At 58.9% G+C, this 21,936-nt stretch overlaps 1 protein-coding gene across 1 annotated transcript; it reads right to left on the reverse strand.

Moving 5' to 3' along the window:
• Positions 1-2: 2 nt before the first annotated feature.
• On the reverse strand, positions 3-20,690 carry C1H1orf167 (chromosome 1 C1orf167 homolog). The gene is given in 23 exon segments (XM_045983116.1): positions 3-107; positions 624-682; positions 982-1,170; positions 1,254-1,258; positions 1,336-1,498; positions 1,608-1,695; positions 3,773-4,028; positions 4,514-4,939; positions 5,807-6,033; positions 6,564-7,158; positions 7,766-7,920; positions 8,032-8,218; positions 9,774-9,960; positions 10,505-10,752; positions 12,445-12,631; positions 13,057-13,151; positions 14,529-14,665; positions 15,314-15,879; positions 15,910-16,111; positions 16,212-16,484; positions 16,692-17,401; positions 18,391-18,522; positions 20,572-20,690. Coding segments are annotated over 22 exon segments (5,130 nt in total). The 5' UTR covers positions 18,461-18,522; positions 20,572-20,690.
• Between the last annotated feature and the right edge of the window lie 1,246 nt (positions 20,691-21,936).

Consider the following 21,936-nt stretch of genomic DNA (forward strand, 5'->3'; position numbering starts at 1 on the left):
GCCTACTCCCAGCGTTCCTGATGCCTGCCTGGCTCAGGGCTATCAGACTGCTGGTGACTCCTCTTCTGGCCCCTGGCTGCCAGGCGCTGGCGCCACTTCTCGAAGACCTGGAATCAGGGAGGAGGAAGGAAAGGCTATTTGGCTCCCTCCCGGGTCTGCTGTCTGTGCTAGGCTAACACCTGTGCCCAGTTGTTCTCTCCCCGGAGTGAATAGGCGACACCCTCCCCCTTCCCTCCGCCCCAGCCGGCCACCCAGCCAGCTCTAGCCCCAGGCCAAATGCCCAGGCTCAGAACAGATCTGATTTGTGATCTCGGAAGCTACGCTCAAGAGCGGGGTTGATAAGGGATGGGGCACTCAGGGACCCGTACCCAACGTGGGCTAGTGTGAGCGGCAGCCATGCTGTGGCCAAGCCTCGTGCCCACACCGAGTGGGTAGAACTGGGCTGAGCGCATGATCACCAGCTAAATGGGGACCCAAGCTGTGTTTTCTCTAATGGAACGGACACCTCCCCCTGAAAATGGAGGGGCCCCAGCTCCAAAGAGCTGCTGAGGGGTGGGAGCTATCCCTATACCTGGGAAAGGACCCGGCCACTTTCTTGCTGCTGTAATCGCTGAGCCACCCACAGCTGCAGAGCCCGCCTCCGCCACACACGCCAGGCCTGCGTCAGGTGCCACTGCCTCAGCTGTGGGAGTGGGGGGTAAGAGGGGCCCAGCCAGCCCCTGCTGCCCCCCTGGGCCCCCCCCCACCCCTCTGCTGCGTCTTTCCCTTACAGCTCTGCAGCACCACGAAGAGGGGGCTGTGACAATGCGGGTGTCCCCTAAGGTGCGTTTGCAGATCCTTGCACCTGACCCCAAGCTTTCAGACTTTGGTCCATTCAGAGACCAATATGCTTTGAGAGACATCATTTCTAGGGATTAGGGTTGAGGACGAGGTGAGCTGCGAGATCAGCTTGAGGCTGGGGAGAGGGTGCCACCCACTCACCAGCATCCGTGCCAGATGCTCGGCACCCTGAACGTCTACCCAGTGCCGCCATGCTGCTGCCAGGCTCCGGGCCCGCTGGGAGCCCTGGAGCCGGGAAAGCAGTGCCTCTCGGTGCCAGCGCTGCAGGTATTTCCTCCTGGTGGGGAGAAGCCCTGGCATGCACCCCGATAGCCAAGAGCATCAGGACCCCTTAATGACCAGGGAGAAGGGCAGAGCCACGGATCCCCCAGGATCCTCCAGGAGGGAGCAAGGAGAGAGGGCCCAGTTCCCGCCCTGGCTGAACCGAGCCGGAGCCCGAGCCCGAGACCCGCCCCGCCCCGCCCCCGGGCCCCGCGCACGCGCAGCTGCCCTTACCCCAGCTGTCTTTTAGCGGCCTGGCCCTGGCCTTGGAGGGCTGGGGCCTCAGCGTAGCTGTCTCCTCCTGATCTCGTAGGGGGCCGGCCTTGGCTCTGGCCCGCGCATCCCGGCGGTTGCCACCGACGCTGGAAGGCAAGGCAGAGGGGGTGCTCTCTGCCGTCTGGAAAGAAGAGGTTAACAAAATCTGTACCTAAAAAGGATTAGGCTCGTTGCTGGAAGCCGATTTCCAGGCCTGGGAGATGTCTGGCCCCAGGGACTGGTCTCCTTACTCTGAGCCCAAGAGACTTCTCTCGGCTTCCTCTGTCCCCCGTGGCTGTGGTGCTGTCTCCGGCCGGGCAGTGTCCCGTAGCCGTGGACCTGAGGGAACAGCCAGAGAGGATAACCTGAACCCTATGGGCTTAGACTCCCTGCATCCCAGGCAACGTGGCAGGGTCCTTCCTGCCCTGCCGCAGACCAGAAGCAGGGCCTCCCCCTCCTGTGTGGCCCCGAGGCTCCCAGAGGAGGCAGGGAAGACTCCTGCCCGTAGGGGGGGCCATCAGCACGCACCCCTGCTGCCTCCCCTGTCCTCGCAGTGCGGCTGGGGATGGAAGCGGAGGGGCGGACCCACCATGTCCACCGCCGCAGCGCGGCTGGGGATGGAAGCGGAGGGCAGACCCACCATGTCCACCGCCTGGTGAGGACTCACCTGTGCCAGTGCTGTCCGTCCCCACTTGGGCTTTACAAAGGGAGACTACCTGCCTGACTCCAGAGCCCAAGCCCAGCTACGGCTCTGCTACAGACCAGGGGCTCTCGGAAGGCCTCTGTTGCATGGGGAGGCCTAATACCAGCTTGTGCCACTCGGGGAAGGCTGCCTGGGGGCACGTGTTGCTGTGGTAGAAACGGGGAGAGAGGCTGGAGTCAAGCACCCTGTTATTCTCCCCAGCATTTACTTTTGGTTTTAGTTCGCCTCTGTTTCTCCATCAGCGCAGGGGATCCAGCCTGCCTTTGCTGATAAGATGGAATGTTAAGGGCACCTGGATGGGTCAGTGGGTTAAGCCTCTGCCTTCAGCTCGGGTCATGATCCCGGGGTTCTGGGATCGAGCCCCGCGTCGGGCTCTCTGCTCAGCCGGGAGCCTGCTTCCCCCTCTCTCTCTGCCTGCCTCTCTGCCTACTTGTGATCTCTGTCTGTCAAATAAATCTTAAAAAAAAAAAAAAAAAGGAATGTTAATATTTTTAAACAGACCAAAAGTAAAATTGGCTTGTGATACGGATCTAGAAATAAAATGCCGAGTCCCCAGAAGCTGCTGTTGCCATCGCCCCCCATGCGTGAATATATCGGTTCTGCAAATAATCAAAGCGAGGCCCTTTCAATTCCATTTTAAAAAACAATGTAGGGGCACCTGGGTGGCTCAGTCTTCAGTGTCTGACTCTTGATTTTGGCTCAGGTTATGATCTCAGGGTGGTGAGATGGAGCCCTGCCTCAGGCTCCGTGCTCAGTGTGGAATCTGCTTGATATTCTCGGTCCCTCTGCCCCTCCCCCTGCTTGCACTCACATGTGTGTGCTCTATTTCTCTAAATAGGATCTTTTAAAAAAACAATTTAAGCTTTTTTTCTAAGAACCTTTCTAGAATTTAATAATGCTTCCTGGCATTCTGAAACAGGATGATTCCTGTACATCTTTAGGAACCTGCGCGACCTGCCAGTAACTCTGGGGCTGTGTGTCCTCCAGTGACATCCCTAGGCTGCCATGCGGTGTCCATTCTTGTGCCTGGCTTCCATTGCGGCCTCTTTAGTCCTGTTTGCCATTAGGCTCTTGTCACCATTTGCAGGTGTCAGAACTAAATGCCTCTTTTTTTCTTTTTCTTTTAAAGGCTTTCTTGTCTTTTCTTTTTAAGTACTCTGCCCACCCAACATGGGGCTCAAACTCACAACCCTGAGATCGAGAGTCCCATGCTCCTCTGACTAAGCCAGCCAGGCGCCCCAGAACTAAGTGCTTCGGCTCTGGAGAGGGACTGGTGGCTGTCTTTGAGTGGAGGGAGTTATGAAAGAAACATTCCCTTTATACCTCCTGATTTTCCTGTAGTGAGCAGGTTTGTTTTTCCCAATAAGGAATAAAAGGGACTTGGCAAACAGTTGCTCCTATCCCCATGTACCTGACCCTAGGCTGCACCAGAATACATATGAGTTCAGGTGTCTGTCTCCCTAACAGACTGACCACAGCATTTGTCTTTGTGGCGGACCTGTGCTGGGCAGGCACTTAGTAGGTGCTCAGTAAATGTTTGCTGATGGACCCAAAGATGGCAGGCTTCCAGATCCGGGAGGCGGTTCTAGAACGTGGTAGTGGTAGTGTCCCTACCAGTGGTTCCCCTGGATAAGCGTCCAGCCACGCTTGCCACCATGGGCTGAAGCAACCCGATTCTGAGGCCACTGGCCCACCCCACCTAGGCCGGCTCACCTGCTTCCACAGGGCTGGAGCGGGGGTCAGCGCTAGAAGGCGCCCCCTGCTGGCCACCCTGGGCCACTGCCTGAGGTCCACCGCATGGGCCTCCGGGGCCTTCCCCTGTGGTTCCAACCGCATACTGAGCAGCGCTGCCTGCCACTGGGCCCAGTGGGTCCACAGGAGGCGTCTGGACCCAGCCTGCTGGAGCTGGGTGATGGCAGCTCGCTGGACACGGGCCCTGGCTGCTGACTGGGCCCAGGCCTCTAGGATCCTGGGACAGAGGGAGGAGCCCACATGTGTGTGAAGCAGAAGGTAAACCCTTCCCAGCCAGTGCCCTGCTGGATCCTCCCCTCATCCCTCTTCTGGAGAAATCGGGTTAAGAGAGGCCCAGAGAGCAGCAGAACATCACACCCCAGGGGCGGAGAGCAGGCAGTCTTGCTGTCTCGCCTTGCTCTCCCTCACAAGAACCCTGTTTAATGAGCACCTGCTGTGTTTTGGAGCCCTGAGCCCAGTGCGCGCACGCATTCCCTAAGGCAGGCCCGTTATCTTCCTTCATTCTTCAGAGACCTGCTCAGAGAGGGGTTGCTCTGCTGGAAAGCGCCCAGTCTGGACTTGGACCCCAGGACGAGCTGCAGGGTCTGGGATCGCCTTTTCCTCTGACCCCAACCTCCCGAGCCCCATCAACAGCCACCAAATACCCTCTACCTCTGCCAAAGGCAAGCCCAAGGCCTCAGAAATGGGGTCAGCTGGAAGCACCGTGTGGGGCTGCCCACAGGCCACGGGCACCCACCTGCCACACAGCTTCTGGGCAGCACAGGCTGGCTGTCCCGGCATAGGCAGGACTCACGCACCCACTGGGTCCGGCACAGGGCCACTCTCTCTTCTGCCCGCCGGCGGGCCTCACAGCACCGGCCCAGAGCTGCTCGCCATGCTACGAAGGCCTGCCGGGCCTGGGCCCGGCTCAGCTGCCTGGGCGCCCGGCCCCGTGAGACGTGGGCCCTTCTCCAGTGGTCCATGGAGGCCTGGGCCACATGCCATTCCTGTGCCCAGGCCTTGGCTGCTCGGGCATCCTGTCACGTGGCAAATGTGGCCCCCACGGCCTTTCTCGGGCCATCCTGAGAGGCTCCCATGGCCGGGACCACCCCTGTGTCTCTTTCAATTCCACACCAGGCCTGGAAATGGCTGAAAAACAGGAGCAGAGGGAGGCGCCCAGCTGGCTTCCGGCGTCAAAAAGTCCCATTTATTCCAAATCGCATCCGCAAATCCCCCCACTAAGTGTCCTAGGTAATGCGTGGTTTTGCATACACAACCCTGTGCCTTCAGCACGTAGGCATGATTGTGTAACGGGTCCAAGTGCTGGCTTTGGTCCAGGGCCTCCACGCGCGCAGACGGACTCAGGAGGGCAGGTGTCCCCCAGAGGTCATGGGAACCCAGAAGGTGTGGGGCCAAGTCCCAGAGCCACCGGGGGAGCAGCGAGGCCTGGTCGCCCCTCACAAGCCCACGCGGGGACAGAAGGCCGGTGAGGGGAGCACAGTGTCCACTGTTCAGGTCTGAAAGTTTGGTATTGGCCACTGAGCCACCAACGGCCGGCCGCCCGTGCAGGGACACCGTGAGCATCTGCGAATTTGTAGCTGAATGGTGGGAGCAAGCATCACCCGTTCCTGCTGCTTCTAACTATGCATGAGTGAGCGCTATACATTTTACTGGAACATCTCTATTTTCACGGAGAGTCCACTCATTTGGAAACTGTATAGAGCAGAACTTCCCTGTGCTCAACAAGACACGGACATGACGTTGGGACACACGATACGGTGGGTGTTGGAGGCATGGACTTCCCCCACCCTTCCTGTGTCCCCTCAAACCAAAGGACTGACCTGGCCGGGAGTTGGAGACCCGGGGCTCATCAGGGCATCAGGTGGGCACCTCTCGAACAAAGCAGGTAAAGGAAGGTCGATGGTCACAGCTCTCTGGCTCCCTCCTTAGGTCCCCTGGGCTTTATCTCAGAGTGGGGATAACCTCCCTCATCCTCCTACCCCCGGGCCCACCCACCTGTGAAGTAGACGCCGCTCTGGGGAGGGCCCTGAGTGTCTCCGACAAGCTGCCGCCTGCCGCCAGTCCTGGAACACGGACCCTCTCAAGGCCCGGAGATGGACCTGCAGCCACGTCTGGTACCTGGCACGCAGGGACTGCTGCCCTGTGACCAGAGAGAGACGGAGATGCCCCTGGGCCTTCATCCCAGCCTCGCCCCTCAGCCCCGGGGTAACTGTGGGCCCCTCCTAGGCCGGCCCTCTGCACGTGACCCAAGCAGGGACAGAGGAGGCCCCCTAACATTCTGGGTTTAAGTGCTTGGGTTACAAGTGTCCTGTGATGAACAACCCAGCTCACTGTTTTTCATTTCTTGGAAACATTTAGGGATCAGGACAACTCATGTGAAAAATCTAGATTTCCAGCTTTTCCTTGAAAACGAGGTCAGCATGATTGGACAACGATTGGGCTGGAGAAGCAGCTGTCCTCAGTGGACAGGACAGGAACTTTCCAGAACAACCAGGTCCCCACCCACCGGCTCCCTGATACGATGTGCTGGTGTAGTGGGAAGCCTCGGAAATGGCCCCCAGTGCTCCCCACCTCCTATGCTGGGCTCTGAGGACGCCAGGACTCGGTGCTCAGGCCCATGACTCCTGAAGGCCTGGTGAGGATAGTGAGGATGAGCGTGAAGAAGATGGTGGGGATGACGGCAGCAACACCTGCTAGGAACTGAGCTCTGAGCCAACGGTGCGGGGATGGTCTCCTAGACTCCCCAGAATCAGCCTCTGGGGAGGGGCTGCTGTGATCCCCATTTTACAGATGAGTAAGCTGAGGCTTGCAGAGGTTGTGCAGCTTGTGTACGGTCCACACAGATGGGGAATGGACGCGCAATGTCCAAGCCCCTGATTCTGCTCTGCCTTCCCCCACCGCTGTCCTGGGTGTGCTCCATGACAGCCCCATCCCTGGATTCTGCAGGAGGGCACAAAACCCTGGGTCTCACTGATGGACCTGACCCTTCCCTCTCCCTCAGTGACCCGGCGCTAGGCTCCGACTCACTCTGCCAGCAGGAGCACCAGCGGTGCAGGGCGCTTCGGACCCGTGTGCGGCCCCGTGCCCGAACCCACTGCTCCACCTCTCGCCCCTGCGCCAGCCGCCGCCGCCACAAGCCCAGCGCGGCCCTGCAGCTCCGGTCCCAGGCCCAGGCAACCGCCAGCTCTCTCTGGGCCCCTTGGGCTGTGGCCCAGTGGCTCCAGCTGAGGAGGGTGCTAGGAAGGGTGGTGAGGGGAGTGACCACCCTGGGGACGGTCATTGCCGCCCTGGGCTCTCCCCGCCACCCCCTCCTCTCAGGAGCTTGGAGGGGGGACTCTTCTCCCTGTTTCCATCATGGGGGAGCGTGGCTTCCTGGAGACTGGACTGCTCAAACGCTACTCTGAGTGTCACAACGACAGCTTAGGGATGAGATGGGATCACGGACCCCAAGTCCTGAGCTCAGCCACCAGCGATCAACACTGTTATGAACCGAGTGCTTACTATGTGCCAGGCACTGGGCTAGGGGATTACGTGCCCCTACCTTGCCGATGCCCACTGGAGTGACTACTGTTATCATCCCCATACAAACGGAGAGATGGAGACACAGAGAGGTTAAGCAACTTGCCTGAGATCACACAGCTAGGGAGGGGCAAAGCTGGGATTAGAACCCCGGCGAACCCAAGCACCGTGCTGCAGATAAATGAATGAGCCACAGCCACGAAGTCTCTGGGAGAAGTGACTGGCGGGCCGGGAGGGCAGGACAAGTCCAGAGGACCTGAATCTGGGTTCCAACGCATTGGAGCGTGGGATGGGAGCCCTCTGGGAGGTAGATCCCAAAGGGATGTGGGAGTAATGGGAGTCAAGGGTCAAGGAGTAATGGGAAGGGGACTGGGAACAGGATGTCCACAGAGCAGTGGGCGGCGTGGCTCACCCACCGTGGGGAGGGATCCCTACCGCCTCTGAAGAGCACACCGGTACCACCTTGCTGCACCCCAGGACTGCTGAGCCAACACCTGCCAGGGCAGAAGGCACTGTGCCTTCTGCCGCTGCCCAGATACCCACAGAAAGCTCAGCGGGACGGTTTCCAAGAAGGCGGGGGTCCTGGAAGCCTGGGGAAGGAGGAAAGGAGTCTTGGATCCTCCGGCCCTGCCCTGTCTCCACTGTCTCCTCCCACTTGCCCCCCTACCCACCCCAGCCCATTCCCACACCCGGCCCCTTACCTTCTCTAGTGAGCTTCGGGGTGGGCTGCCGTCCAGCAGCGGCTCCCCTCCTGGGATGCTGCCCAGGAACTCGGGGGCCAAGGTGGTCCTGGCACTGTCTGACGGGGTGCTCGGACCCCACACCTTCAAATGCCACCCCCTCAGGATACGCCGAATCACCTGCCGCCTCATGCCCTGGAGGAAGGAGCTACAGGAAGGGGCAGGTGAGTCCACGGGCCCCGGCCTCACCCCCAGGCTAATGGGGCTGCCCCCAGCCAGGTCTCTGCCAGGGCTGGTCTGGAAGGGGGTCACCCGTGCCAAACACCAGGCTAGAGCATCACCTTGCAAGCCAGCCACATAGGGGACTACGGGGGCTCCGAGACATACTCGTGCCCATTGGGGTCCCACCCCCCGGAGATTCTGACTTGGCAGTCCAGCTGCGGCCTGGGCTTCCCGACTTTTCCAGGGCTCCCAGAGTGACTCTCACGAGCATCTAAGGCTGAGGCCACTGCTTTCTACACCTGCATCATCAGCTCACGATCCACCACACCCCTCATGGGACGCTGAGCTGGGCCCCAGACCCAAGGACCCCAGACTCAGGGGACCACGCGTACGGCCACATCAGTACTTCTGCCTCTGCTCAGTTATGTAGATAGGAAAACTGAGGCCTGGTGGAAGGCCATTTCCCCAAACTCCAAATAGCAGAAGGCGGGGATCCAAAAGTTTATTTTAGAGCACAGGACAGCCCCAGCTATGTCGGAAGGAGATACTGTGCCCTGGTGCCCAAAGGCTAGAGGATGGACGGCAGGAGGGAGAGCTACATTCTGAGGGATCACGGTGAACTGACTTCCCTGGGAATTCTAGGGGCTTCATTCAAAGAGACAAAGGGTCCAAGTGGACCAAGTGGGTGTGGGATGATGGATACTTGGCATGTGGCTTTCTCTTTTTTAAGATTTTATTTATTTGAGAGAGAGAGAGAAAGAGCATGAGTGGGGGGAGGGGCAGAGGGAGAAGCAGGCTCCCCAATGAGCAGGAAGCCTGACCTGGGGCTTGATCTCAGGACTCCAGGATCATGCCCTGAGCCGAAGGCAGACCCTTAACTGACTGAGCCACCCAGGCATCCCACTATGGGGCTTTCAACTTATCCCTGCAACCGCTGGCTTACGTTCTGCTTGACATCCCACCAGGGCAGCCGGCCCCTCCTGACCCCCATTATCCCCTCCCCGGCAGCCACCAGTCTGGACTCTGGGTCTCAGCCATGACTGTCTTGTAGAAAAGCAACAGCGACCTTCTTGCTCCTAACTCCCAGGGTGATTCCGAGCAAGCTGCTCGGCCCTCTGAGCCTCAGTTTCTCTAGCTCTGTAATGAGGCAGACGGGCTCGGGACCATGCCTCCAACCTGCCAGACCAAGGAGACGCAGGCACGGTTCCTGCCACCAGGGGGCTCCCACCCATCCTGGAGAAGAGCACGCAAGCTCTCTGTCAGGTTCCAGCTGCCCTGGTAAGAGGTCTGTGTTTGTGTCCCCCGCTACCCCATGGCTCCCACAGCTCACTCTCTGCTCAGTCACTGTCTCCAGGCCCCTGGGCCACCTCCCCCAGCCCTGCACCAGTATGGCAGCATGCTGGGCCTGGGGAGGGGGTGGTGCCCTCTGCAAGAGCCTGGGGATGAGCAGGACCTGGCCCATCCCCCATGGGGCACTTCCCAGGGCTGAGCTCCACTCACATGCCCCCCCAACCCTGGGTCACAGGCTTGCAGACACCTACTCAGCCCTCTGGCGCTGGGACAGCCGTGTCCTCCAGAGCAGCAGCACCCGGTGCAGGGCCAATCTCTTGCAGGCTTCCTGCAGGGAGCCCCTGCCTTGCTCCGGGGGCAGCCCCTGGGCCTGAGCCATGACCCCCAGGCCCTGGGCTGTGGCCCCTCTGGGCGCCAAACTGCAGAGGACCGTGTTCCCTAGGGAGCCGTCAAAGGATGAATCAGCCACATCCGCAGTGACCTCCTTTCACCCAAAGCCCTTGGCAGAACCCGTGGCAGCCTCAGCCCGCCTCACCCCTCCTTAGGAACTCCCCTCCCAGGCACTGCCCCCCCCACCACTGCCTCCAAATCCTCTCCTCCAAGACACCTCGGAGATCCCATCTTCCCCTATCAGATTCTGGGGGAGGGAAACAAGGGCTGTGAATGATCTCCCAGATCAGGAGCTTCAGAGAGCAGCGACCACATCCCCTCCTAGCGAAAGATGGAACAAAGTTGCTCGCCTAGAGAAGCTCATGACCCGGAGCGAGGATGGGGCCCAGCCAAGGCCTGCCCGTTCTGGGGACCCCTCCTGGACCCTCCTGGGCCGTCAGACTGTACCTCCAGAATGCTCCGGGTACCACCACCCCCCCATCACGAGAAGCCATCAGTTCCCCTGGGGCCCACCACAGAAGGAGCTTAGGTGACAATGTTTGCTGGGGTGGGAGGGAAAGGGAGCCCCTCGGCCTGCCCCTGGCTCGCTCACCCGCCTTCTGGCAGCAGAGGAACAGCTGGGTCACCTTCGCTCCATCCGAGGCCCGGAGCTGTTTCATCCACCTCCACTGTTGCAGACATAACCTCAGGGTCCCTGCCCGGCGGCGGGCCAGGCGGTCCCGGTACCCGGCTGCTCTTAGCACGAACTTCTGCCAGACCCCAAAGCACCTGCGGAGCCCAGAGAAGGTGCCGGTAGTAGTAGTAATGACGGCAGCGACAGCCACCAGCCCTGTGCCAGTGCTGAGACCGGGGACGAGCCCCTTCACACTCTGCACCTGTTCGGGCCACCACGCCCTCACCCCTGGGTGCCCGGATGGCCTCAGCAGCCTCCCGTCTGGCCTCCCGCATCCACGCGGGGCCCCTCCAGGCAGTGACGGCTCCGTGGCCAGAGTGATCGTTTCCCAAGCTCAAATGCCGTGGTCCTACTCTCCGGCTGAAAACCTCCAGCGCCCCCCGCCCCCCTGCCCTGCCGCCCCCCTGCCCTGCCCTCCCTGCCTTGCGCTTAGGACAGCATGTCAGCTCCTCAACACCACTTTCAAGGCCATGCGTGATGCCTTTCCATCATCACCTTAAACCCTCCCCTGTCCCCCGGCTCCCCACCTTGGGCTACCAAGCTGTCCTTTGAGTTTCCCACACTCCCCTGTCACGGGCCTTTGCCTGCGCCGATCCCTTGCCGGGTGCTCTCCTGCTGGCTCTCCCTCAACGGGCCAAACATTCACCCTCACATCTCCGTGAAACTGCGGTCAAGCTCAAAGTTCTCCTAGGAAACAGCACTGGCGGGGGCGGGGGGACACCTGGGTGGCTCAGTGCGTGAAGCATCTGCCTTGGGCTCCGGTCGTGATCCCGGGGCCACACATGGGGCTCCCTGCTCAGCTGAGAGTCTGCTGCTCCCTCTCCCTCTGTGCTCTCCCTCCTTCCCTCTCTCTCTCAAATAAATAAAAATAAAATCTTTTAAAAAGAGAGAAAAACTGCACGGGGTGGGGGGGGGATGCAGTCAGCAGGAATCAGACCCGGGGAAACTCTACTCAACCAGCAGCCTGGTTTCCTCCACAGATAAACTGCAAAGAAAAACAACCCCCCCCAAAAACTAGAAGGGACCCCAGAGCTCAAAAAGACCTTAACGGCTTATCCACCAACTTTAATGTAAGGACTTTATTTGGATCCTGGTTCAAACAAGCTCTAACAGAATGTGTGCCTGTAAAACAGTGGGAAATGTGAAGGCTGATCAGATGTTTTTTGGCATTAAGCAATTAATGTTCACTTTTAAGCATGATCATGGCACGATGGTTATGTCGTTGAAGAGTCCCTATCTTTTAGAGACGGTACAGAAGTATTTACGGGTGAAACGGTATGATGTGGGGGGGGTGCTTTAAAATAACGTAGGGGGAGCAACTGGGGTACAGATGAAACCGGGTTTTCAGGAGGTGTTTTTCTTTCTCTTTTTGAAAGATTTTATTGGTTTATTTTTTAAAGAGGAAGAGAGCATGAAGGGGAGGAGCAGAGGGAGGGGGAGAGAGAGAAGCTCCTAGGGACTCGACGCTGAGCCCGACACGGAGCCCGATCCCAGGACCCTGAGATGGTGACCTGAGCTGAAACCAAGAGCCAGACACTCAACCCACTGCCCCACCCGGGCGTCCCCAGGAGGTGATTTTCTTGAAGCTGGGTGATGGGCACACTGGGCGTTAGTATCTATTTTCTTTACTTTCGTGTAGGATGTAAATGTCGCATCATAAAAAATTAACATGGGAAAGACCCTCTTAGGGGTCTGTGTTCCTCCCCCTCACAACACTTTAACTTAGGGCGCACCCACTGTGATGGCCATGCTTCCTGGAGGGGGGCTGGGGGTGGCCGGCACCAAGCTCTGCTGAGGACCAAACCCCTCTGCCTCAAGGAAGGGGGTCCCTACTCCCACCTTCTTCCGCTCCTCCCTACCTGCTGAGCCAGGCTCTCTGCTGCTCAGGGTCCGGAGAGGCTCCCCTGGGTGCACATGTCACAGGAGAGCACGGAGCTAGGGGAGGCCTCCCCCTCCTCTGAGTCCTCAGTGAGACCTGGGAGGCCTCTCCCTGGACCCCCCTCTCCTGCCAGGCCCATTCCTTCGGATGGAACCACAAGAGGAAGACTGAAGAACGAGGAGAGAGAGAGTAGGGAGGATCAGGACAGGAGGAGGCTCTGTCGTTCCCCGTCTCTGGGCCTCCGTTTTCCCCGTGAGTGAGTGATGTGAGGGACCCTCCGGTTCGAACACTCAAGCTTCTGCAGGGCCTGAATTAGCATCAGGACACGAATACAGGATGTGCGCCTCTCATACTGTGTGCCCTTGAGTTGGTCACTCAACTTCTCTGTGCCTCACTTTTCCCAACCGTACAATGGGCACAAACTGTACACTGCCCAGGTCCCTGGCCGCTCAAATGAGATCGTGTCTGGGAAGCTGTCCCAGGAGATGCTCAGTAAATATTCATTCATGCAGGAGCTGCAGCCCTGCCCAGTGTGGGTGTTTGGGGCCAGCCCCGCTCCCTCTCCCCTGTTTTCCCGGGGCCCACAGCTCACCGGCCAGTTGTTGTAAGACCTGCAGCATCTGCTCTACCCCATTGCCTCCAGCTGGTCTCGGCCAGGCTCCTGCCTCCTCCCTCGGACTCCCTGGACTGCAAGTAAAGTTGCCGGGAGAGAGGAAGCAATGACCCGGGTTGGGCTGAGGGAGAGCGTGCAGTCCCAGCCTGGCCACCTGGCCGCCACCCACCACGGCATGATGGCGCAATGAGCTGCCCCGCCACCCACCACGGCATGATGGCGCAATGAGCTGCCCCTCCCCCACCCCGTTCTCTCCACGTCATCCCTGATTATGGAAGCAACTTGGGGGGAGGTTCTGCCTTTGTTTCATTCTCTTCTAAGATTTTAAAAATTCATTTGACAGAGAGCGAGCACAAGGAGGGGGAGCAGCAGGCAGAGGGAGAGGCAGGCTCCTCGATGAGTGGGGAGCCCGATGCAGAGCTCGATCCCAGGACCCTGGGATCATGACCTGAGCCAAAGGCAGACACTTAACGACTGAGCCTGTTTCACTCTCTTCAATCCTGTTTGAATTTTAAATTTATTTTTCCTTTTTCTTTTAAAGACTTTATTTATTTCACAGACAGAGATCACAAGTAGGCAGAGAGGCAGGCAGAGAGAGAGGGGGAAGCAGGCTCCCCGCTGAGCAGACAACCTGATGTGGGGCTCGATTCCAGGACCCTAGGATCATGACCTGAGCTGAAGGCAGAGGCTTAACCCACTGAGCCACCCAGGTGCCCCTTCAATCCTGTTTGGATTCTTACCGCAAACATGTATTCAAACAAATGGCATTTGAATGATTATTTTAAACACGTTTGTTTCATTTACAAGTAGGAACAAAACCCTTACTTCGCTGTAGCGGACGACTGAGGGAATGGAGAGGATATGGCCAACTTGAATTTCACTAAGCACTATCTCTTTATTTTAGCATGTTTTTTGGAGGAAATATTGATTGATTCTCACTCTGAGCATTGGTAAAATACACCGTCTTAACCATCTCTAAGTGCGCGGTTCGGTGGTGCTCAGTAATTGTGCGACATTTCACTGTTTTTCCTTCTGTATCGTTTCATGTGCACGAAAAATACCTTACACACCATTTTTTGCCTTTCCCCCCATCTAACATAGCACAACCATTTATCCTCATCGCTAAAACTTCCATGCAAATACCAGGAAACTGCTTCTAGGAAGGGGGATATGTGGGGAAGGGCGGTGAAAGGTTCAGATAACTCTCTGGGGTGTTTTTTCGAATCAAGCACGTGCTACTGTTACGATCAGAAATAATGCCAGTAAGAGGCAGGTGTGAATAATGCAGCTGTGGACATACTTTTGCACAAATCTTTGTCCACTTCATCCTCATTCTCTTGTGGGGGGAGCCGGGAGGGGGTTGGGCACCGAGGCAGGAAGCGGGGGAGGGGAGGCCACCGGCACGGCCCAGGCCACACTGACCAATGCGCCACGGGGTTGTCCAGGACTACCTGCTACTCCTGATGGGGTCCGCCACCGGCTCCCTTCCTGAGGGGCCTTGGCCTTGTCCTACCCCAGAGGGTGGGGGTCCCGTCCCAGTCTGGACGTGGGGCTGCCCCTGCTTCTGCTGCAGAATCCGGTTTCTCCACTGGGGAAGACAGAGGGAGAGAAGGATGTCAGCGGCAGCCTCAAATGTGCCCCAAGAAGAGGCACCTGGATGGGGTGTGGGGACAGAAAAGTCTGACCACAGAGCCTTCGGTCTTAACCTGCAGACTGCCCGGGCCCTTTGGGAATAAATGAACGAATGGAGAGAAGGAGCCCAAGATGCAGTGCTTTCCTTGGGAGGCAACACCTGGAGCTGGGCCCTCCCAGAGCACCCCCTTTCCCAAGGAGGGAAGAACACAGACGTGCCTTGCCAGTCCTGGCTAGCTAACCTGTAGTGAAAGACAGAAAACCACCCATATGGCGGAGCGCTTGCTATGTGCTATTAACTTAACCTCACAACAACCCTGAGAGGTAGGTACTATTATTATCATCCCATTTTAGAGTGAAAGAAACTAAGGCACAGAGAGGTTAAGCAACCTGCCCAAAGTCACACAGCAAGAAATTGTGGAACCAAGAAAGTAGTGGAGGCAGGATGCTATCTCAAGCAGAGCTGGTGCAGGTGTCTGGGTGGCCCTCCACCTGCTCTCCCGCAGATCACTCAGGAGGTGCAGAACAGGTGCCCAGGGGAACGCCCTCCCCGACATACGAGCCTTTCATCACTGCCCCATGGCCCAACCAGGAGGTCCCTGACCTTCTGGAAGCTCTGGGCCAGCAGGGCCTGAGTGTGTCGCTGCCACGCCACCTCCAGCTGGGCCTCCCAGATCCGCGGAGCCCGGCGAAGCGCCCACAGGCCTCTGCGCAGCAGCTGCCGGCGGCCCAGGGCCACCGCTGCAGCTGCTGCCCGGCGTTTCTGCACCAAGTGCCACCACGTTCTGAAACATCTGGAGAGCCACTGCCGGCTGGGGCCAGACCGGGGCTGATCAGGGGGGTGGGCCCCAGGAAGCACCTGGGGGCCGCGCCCCACCCGGGGCACCTGCCCAGCCCTGATGCCCCACGCTGCAGCAGGAAGGCCAGCTGTGGGCTGGAACAACACCCTCTGTTGGTGGCCAGCCCAGGAAGTCCTGGCCAGGAAAGCTCCCGGAGCCGCAGAGTGCCTCCTGGATGGCCAAGAGTGCAGGCAGCCTGAGAGGTTACAGACTCCCAGCAGCAGCAACAGCAGTCCCCATGTCCCTGTCCCTGGGGCCAGGGAGGGCCCTTGCTTTCCCCAGCAGGGGCAGTGGGAAGGAAGTCCCCTCCCCTGGAAGTCCCTCGAGGACTTGCTGCCAGGGCCTGACTTCCATCAGAGGCTTGTCTCCCCTGGCCCGGGCAAATGGGGGAGCAGCTGTCCCAGGAGGGTGGCCAGCCCCCACCCCCCATCCCATGGCCTCACCAGGCTGTCTTGGACTCCAGGCTCACCACGTTTCGGGCTTTTTTCTTGGGAAGCCAAAAGACATGACACAGTTCTCAGATTGAGGAGCGAGCAGGACAGGACACCCTCTGCCAAGCCTGCCTGCCCAACAGGGTAGTGGCAGCGAGCTGGCCATGAGAGTTCCGGGAGGAGCCCTCTGGGGGTCCCCCAGTTCCCATGCCAAGCCTCCTCTGGCCTCCACCTGCACGGTGATCCTTGCTGGGGCTGCGTCCGGTGGGCAGGAAGCCGTGCTCTCTTCTTCCTCGTGGACCTGCTCCTGCAGAGTCACCTCTCCTCCTTCCCGCCTGGGTGGGACACGCCCGGCAGCCCCGGAGCTGGCCGAAGAGCAGAGTCTGGGCTCCTTGCTGCCCGCACCTCGAGGGACCCGGGGCGCTCCCTTCTGCCCGCTGCCGTATGTCAGTCCCGGGGAGAAGTTCTCGCCTTGCCTCAGGGGCTTGGCCTGAAGGACGCCCTGCTTAGGGTCAAGGAAATCCCCAGTCAGGATCCCCAGCGTGATCTCCAGGGACGCAGGCTTCCTGCTTGCCCGAGAGTCTGAGAGGGCAGCCTGGGTCCCCTGTGTCTCTGGGAAATGCGCAGTTTCCCTGAGACCTGGTAGGTGTTCCTTCCTCCCATCCCAGGAAGCAGGCACAGGTTGGCTGGGCTAGGGGTGGGCGGGGAGTACCTGGCCATTGCTGGGTGCCTGGCACACCTGGCACCTGAGATGGTTGACTGCGTGCTCCAGGTGTCGCACGGAGGCCAACAGCTGGTGGATGGCCGTTTGGGATGGGGCCCGAGCCTGGCTCTGGACAGGGACGGTCAGGTCTTCCAGGGTGAGGGGTTTCCCTCTGAGCCTAGAAGGCCCGCCCCCCAGGTCACACCAGGGTCTGGAGCCTGGCCGTGTGTGCCCACTGAAAGGGCCAAAGCCTGCGTCAGGCTGGACATCTGAGCCGGGGGTGTCTGTGGCCAGCAGCCGGGACTGTCTCAGGCTGGACCATGGGCAAGCCAGGGATCCTTGGGGGCAAGGCCTTCCCTGAGGTGTCATGTCGGGCCAGAGGCGGTGGCTGATGGGACTTCTGCCCTGAGCGGAGCTGGTCCCCCTCAGGCTCAGGTTACTCTGCGGGATGGCCAACTCTCTGGCCCTCCCCCGGGGCGTGCCGGCGGGGGGCTGCAGGTTACTCTGCTGTTGCAGGCTTGCGTTCATCAGGCCGGGGCTCAGGCTGGGGCTCCGTTGTCCAGCCAGGTTGGTCTGGACTCGGCAAGGCTCCTGGCGCAGCACGGCCCCCGGGGAGGGGGTGGTCGCAGGCTCTCCCCTCTGGGCCTGGCTCACGCGCACCCACCGGCCACGGCCGCTGCCCGCGCCGACATCTCGGCTCTTCAGGAATCTCCGCTGCTCTAAAGAGAAGAGAGACAGTCGTGCCCTGGGGAGGAGCTGGTGGTCAGGGCTCGGGTGGGTTGGGGGTGCTGGTCAGAGGCAGGAACCCAGGTGGGGGGGCCAGGACTCCCCCAGTGGACCGAGGGGTGGTCTGACTCGGTGCCTGGCTGCAGGGAGCAGGGCTGGGGTGCAGGCAGGGAGGAGGGGAGAGGGAAGCAGGGGACAGGAATGAGGCTGTTGAGGGCATCCCAGGTGAGAGATGACAGGGCTGGGATCAGGGGTGGCAGGGATGGAGGAAAGAATTTGGAGACAGATTCGGATCTGCTGTGGAGGCTCGGAAGGAGGGGCGGCGGGGAGCAGATGAAGGGAAGAGTAGAGTCCAGGACGACTGATTTCTGGCTTGGGCAGGGGTGATGGGGGACAGCCCCGGGGGTTAGAACAAGACCCAACACATCCAACAGCTGCAAGGGAGTGGCTCTGGGGGACGCGGGGTGGGGCGTAGTCTCCCCGGTCCCCAAGGCCGATGCACAGTGGGAGACTAGGCTTCCTGGGGGCTGCCTGGGAGGACCCAGCATCTGGAGTGGGCCAGAAGACTTGCACCTTTGAGGACAGGAACTAAAGCTCAGGGAGGTTCGGCCACTCGCCCCGGGGTCACACAGCTAGAGCTTGGAGAAAGTGCCATGTGAGTCAGAATCTGAATTTGCTTGGGATCAGCTTCTGTCCTTGGCTGGACCAGCTCTGTCGCCTTCTTGGAGTTCCAAGAGCCTGAGCCACTACCCCAGCACAGACCGCCCTGGGGGCCAGGGGGGTCCCCTTCCCAGCCAGGGGTCCCAGCCAGGCCCACTCTTTGTCTGCTCAGCCCCAGGCTGGGAAGACTTTGTCCTGGCCTCGCTGTCCTGGTCCAGCCGACCTCCAGAATTAGGGAGGCCCGGGGCTGGCCTGATGGGAAGGGAGCTGGGAGCCAACAGCTGCTCCTGCCACACCCAACCCAGCCCATTAAGCGTCTTGCCTGGCCTCAGGGGCGCCGTGGGCCTGGGGGGCACATTCTCCTTGTGGCTAGCATCAGGTCTCAGCTCCATAAGCTCCAGGGAAAAGCCAAGGCAACAGCGTCCTTGGTCCACACCACAGCCAGCAGTCTGACCTGTTTGATCACAGATGGGTTCTGAAGGGCAAGGACACGATGCCTGGCTCCCGCCAGGCCACAGCCCAGCCCTGGTCCACACTTCACCCTTCACCAGCACCCCTGGTTGCCCTGGGGCCCAACCCCAGCTGTCCTGGTCAGACCACACCACCCCTTTTCCTTTGAAAATGTCTCGTGTCCTCCAGCACCTGCTCCTTCTAACACTGACCACAGACCTCTCTCTGTGGCCCCTGCTTCCCAGGCAGCCCTCTCAGGTGTGGGCTCTCTCAGACCACTGGGCCGGGAGAGGGGGGGGCCCTCTTTGCTTCCTGCTGCAGCTTCCCGCCTTCTCCTCTCTCCAGAACACTCCAGTCCGAAGCTCCAGGCAGGCCCTGAAACCAGTCCAGGCCCTGTCCCCTCATTCCTTAAAAGTTTCAGCTCTGGCTCACTGTTGCAGTCTCCAACACACACCACCGTTCTTGCGATCTCACCATCCACACGGCCGACACCTCCCACTCCTGGCGTGCAGAGTCCTCAATCTCTCCTTTCCCACCATCTTGCCCTTTGTCCCACCTCAACCACCTGCTCCCATGGGGCCCCCAGACTCGGTCACCCTAAATAACTGCACCCACTCCATAATTTCAGCTCCAGAGCCCACCCCCACCCTCCAGCACCCGATGCAGTGGTCTTTCCCCCATCAGACCCCATTCTCTGGCCCTGCCGACCTCCGACAGTCCCTCACTGCTTTGCTGTCTCACCCCTCCTTCCAAGGTTTAACTACGCGGGCGTATAAGCACCCTTGGCGCACCCTCCCCCCGGCCCCGCACCCCTCCTCTCTCTGCTCAACGCGCATCAGTACTTTTCACCTACTGCTGCACGGACCACCTCACTCCAAATGACCACCTTCCCTCCCAAGTCAGGGCAAGGTTGTGGGAGACTCACACCCTAGCTCCCCCCACCCCAGATGCCAAGTCACACTTTCTCCTCTGTCCTCAAACCCCTGCCACCACTTCTTCCCCCGCCCAACCCTTCCAGCAGACCTTGCTTTCTGCTGCAGTCAGAAAATAGGGCGATCGGAAGAGAAATGCTTGGTGTTCCTTTGCCAGCCAGCTTCCCGGCCATAGCCTCCTGGTCCTTCCGCCATCCTGTGTGGTCCCATTCCCAGTCTGACCCTCCCCTGCCCTCTGGGGGCCATCCTGTCTTGCCTCCCCAAGGACAGTGCCCAGGGCCACCACTGGCCTCCCAGGTGCCGTTCTGTGAATCAGGAAAAGCACCCATGACCCCCAGAGTCCCACAGCAGACTCAGGCCTGAATTGGGGCGCTGAGTTTGGGCGGTGGGACACTGGCTTCGATGTCCTTGCTCCAGAAACCACCCCCCACCAAGGCTTCCCCCTTTTATACTGAATCATTCCTACAAGCACTTAAGCACTTAATTATTGCTATGAGTACTTCCTGAACTTTAAAAAACAAAGTGAAACAACCAAAAACCATCCTCCATCATCCTTCTTGAGCCTCCAGGTTCCAGGTCACCTCTCCCACTCTCACCACACCCAAATCCCAATTCCTCTCCCATCTCTACCTCTGCCGACCTCCCTGCTGTTGGCTTCCCCCACCCACACCCGCTCAAAGCTGCTTTCTTCCAGCTGATCCCCGAGATGCCACGCTCCTGGCCAGCCCGCAGCCCTGGGTCTTCTGGAGGCAGAGGCCGCAGAGGATGGGGCTCACTCACTCGTCCCCTGGGAGCCCTGGGACTCCCTGACTCCAGGATGCCCTCTTCTCAGGTGTGGAACCAAACTAAAATGAAGACTCTTATGTCAAGGCAGAATGGAGATGGCCAACGCAGGTGCATAAAGGACACTTAACCTAACCTTACAGGAACTTAAGAGTCCTTCTCACAAATCAGCCAAGGACACCCACCAATTCCTGACCACCAAAGTCTGTTCGTGCACTCTCTGGACTTCCTTGTTCCCTTGGAGTCCCTTGAATCCAAGTAAGAAAGACCCTTAGCTCTAGATCAGTCAGTTCTAAAAACCAAATAACTTCTGCATTTATCCCATAAAAACCCCTTACTCTGTGCGCAGTCGGAACTCAACGCTCCTGTAGCCTTGAGTTTCCTGGCTCGCAGGGAGAGAACCTTGCCATGACTCAGTCTTCCTGCTTGGTTTTATTCAGTGCGCAGAGTTTGGATTTTGATTGTGTTTCCTTCCCTCTCTCCTGCCTGCCGCCTCCTTCCCACTCACCTCTTTTGGTTCCTCCTCTTCTGAGCTCGTGCCCTCAAGGTCCAATACCAGGGAGCCTGTCTCTTATGTAAGTCAGGTTCTCTCAGAACCCAACTACCTCTAGTGATTTATGGCTCCTCTGCTTTCTTGATATGAGGGCAGAGTAGTTGCAACACAGACCTTGTGGTCATCAAAGCCGGAACCAATGGGGCGCCTGGGTGGCTCAGTGGGTTAAAGCCTCTGCCTTCGGCTCAGGTCATGATCTCAGGGTCCTGGGGTCGAGCCCCACATTGGGCTCTCTGCTCAGCTTTCTCCCTCTGCCTGCCTCTCTGCCTACTCGTGATCTCTGTCTGTCAAATAAATAAAATCTTAAAAAAAAAAAAAAGCCTAAACCACTTATTCTCCGGCCTTTAAGAACGTTTGCTGAGCCCCTGTCTTGCATTATCTGCCCCTCCCTCATTACCTTACCTACCTCACCCCTTGTCCCTCTTGTTCTCTCTGCTCCAAACACACCAGCCTCCTCGAAATGTTCTTCAAAAATGCTGTGTGTGTCCCTGCCTCAGGGTCTTTGCACCTGCTGTTCCCTCTGCCTGGGACTTTCTGCCTCTCCCCTTCAAGGCCAGCCTTAACCATGGCAGTGAGCCCTTCCCTGGCCATTCTCCCCTGACTGTAGTGGGTCCCTGATGAAGACAACAAAGAAATGTAGAAATGTAGCTTAAATTACATCTCCTTACAGCCTGCAGCCATTGCTGAATTCCTGAGACAGGCAGAGCGTGACCTTACTCAAGGAACTCATGGCTGCCCTCATGTTGATGTTTTACTAGACACGAAAACCAGCCTTATCTTTTTTTTTTTTTAAAGATTTTATTTATTTATTTGACAGACAGAGATCACAAGTAGGCAGAGAGGCAGGCAGAGAGAGAGGGAGAAGCAGGCTCCCCGCTGAGCAGAGAGCCAGATGCGGGGCTCGATCCCAGGACCCTGGGATCATGACCTGAGCTGAAGGCAGAGGCTTTAAGCCACTGAGCCACCCAGGTGCCCCGAAAACCAGCCTTATCTTGACAACGGCCAGACTTCCAAGGTCCTGTAGACCCTGCTCTCAGCACACAAAAACTCCTGAGAAACTTACATGATCTCTAGCCCCCTTTCCTCCACAGACTTACAAGTCTAGAATCAGGGGCACCTGGGTGGCTCAGTGGGTTAGGGCCTCTGCCTT

This window comes from Meles meles, chromosome 1, assembly GCF_922984935.1.
Source record: "Meles meles chromosome 1, mMelMel3.1 paternal haplotype, whole genome shotgun sequence".
In the NCBI taxonomy this organism is placed as follows: domain Eukaryota; kingdom Metazoa; phylum Chordata; class Mammalia; order Carnivora; family Mustelidae; genus Meles; species Meles meles.